The 1,096-nt window shown below is 37.0% G+C and overlaps 1 protein-coding gene across 3 annotated transcripts in view; it reads left to right on the top strand.

Moving 5' to 3' along the window:
• The window catches only part of LOC119587877, a 29,378-nt gene that overhangs the window by 14,694 nt on the left and 13,588 nt on the right, over positions 1-1,096 (top strand). For 2 of the 3 annotated variants that reach the window (XM_037936580.1, XM_037936582.1), the window contains exons 14-16: positions 6-79; positions 190-378; positions 818-1,070. In XM_037936580.1, coding sequence (XP_037792508.1) covers positions 6-79; positions 190-378; positions 818-1,070 — 516 coding nt within the window. The remainder of the gene's footprint in view (positions 1-5; positions 80-189; positions 379-817; positions 1,071-1,096) is intronic. The other variant, XM_037936581.1, reaches the window with a different exon arrangement.

Below are 1,096 nucleotides of genomic sequence, written 5' to 3'. Positions count from 1 at the left end.
GACAGCTTGTTACGAACACCAAATGTCAGTCAGGTGGAACCTGTGCAGCAAGAACCTGTTCAGCTTCTCCCTATTCAAGGTATAATTGCTAACTATGTCTAAATGTATCAGTTTTTCTTAAGATATCTTGAACTCAAATTTTCAGGTGCTTATTCTTTAACATTATAGAATCTTTTCACCCTCTTCCAGAAGAACAAATGGATGCAGAAAGGCAGAGTGTTTCAGTTGATCAGGCTTTACCTCTGCAGGAACAACCACAGGTTGATTATCCTGCTGTTGAAAATCTAGATATGATACAGGCTATACCTCATTCTGTAGATCATCCGCCCTCTGAGGCTAATCTGTCACACTCAACCATCCCCAGACCTATAATAGAAGGTGAGCATATTATATGACTTGGCTTTTAGATCAGCTTTCAGATTACTCATTATTTTACATACATGATAAAAGAATGTTAAATAGATGCTTAGTCTAATCCTTGTTTCTCCTTTTTCTTTATTTCTAACATTTTTATGCAAGTTCTCTATGAATACTGAAAGTTTTATTGATAAGAAATTTAATATATACTCATATGGATCATTTGTTATAGAAATAATGCAATTTGATAATTTTTCAGGTGTGCTCATCTTTTATTTTTTATCTCCTCTTTCCTACCTACCCCTATTGCTTATTCTAGAACTTGAATTTTGTCATGCATTTTTTATCTGCAATACCTAAGACTAGAATCTAGAGCTGTAGTACATATACTATAAACTATTTATTCTTTTCAGGTCTTAGTTTTAAGAAAGTTATTCTATATCAGCTGCTTCATTTTCAGTAGAATCCTTAGATGTGGATGAGGTGCATAAAACTAGGAGAGATCCTCATGTAAAGCACTCTGGTAAGACAGCTGGGCTTGTTAGTGAGGACATTAGAGCTGCCACACCTCCTGGAGCATACCCAGTTGTGAGGAGCCAAATGCTGCCTCCTTCCACACCCTCACCACGACGTCCTATTGGATCTCCTCAGGTTGCTTGTGAGATTGTCACTGTTCAGGCTGATGTACACCATATCCCTGCACATATGGAAAGGTAAGAATAGTCTCTTCTGGATTATG

Source organism: Penaeus monodon, chromosome 23 (assembly GCF_015228065.2).
Source record: "Penaeus monodon isolate SGIC_2016 chromosome 23, NSTDA_Pmon_1, whole genome shotgun sequence".
Lineage (NCBI taxonomy): Eukaryota > Metazoa > Arthropoda > Malacostraca > Decapoda > Penaeidae > Penaeus > Penaeus monodon.
The sequence above is the reverse complement of the archived record's forward strand: the minus strand, read 5'-3'. Positions and strand labels throughout refer to the sequence as shown.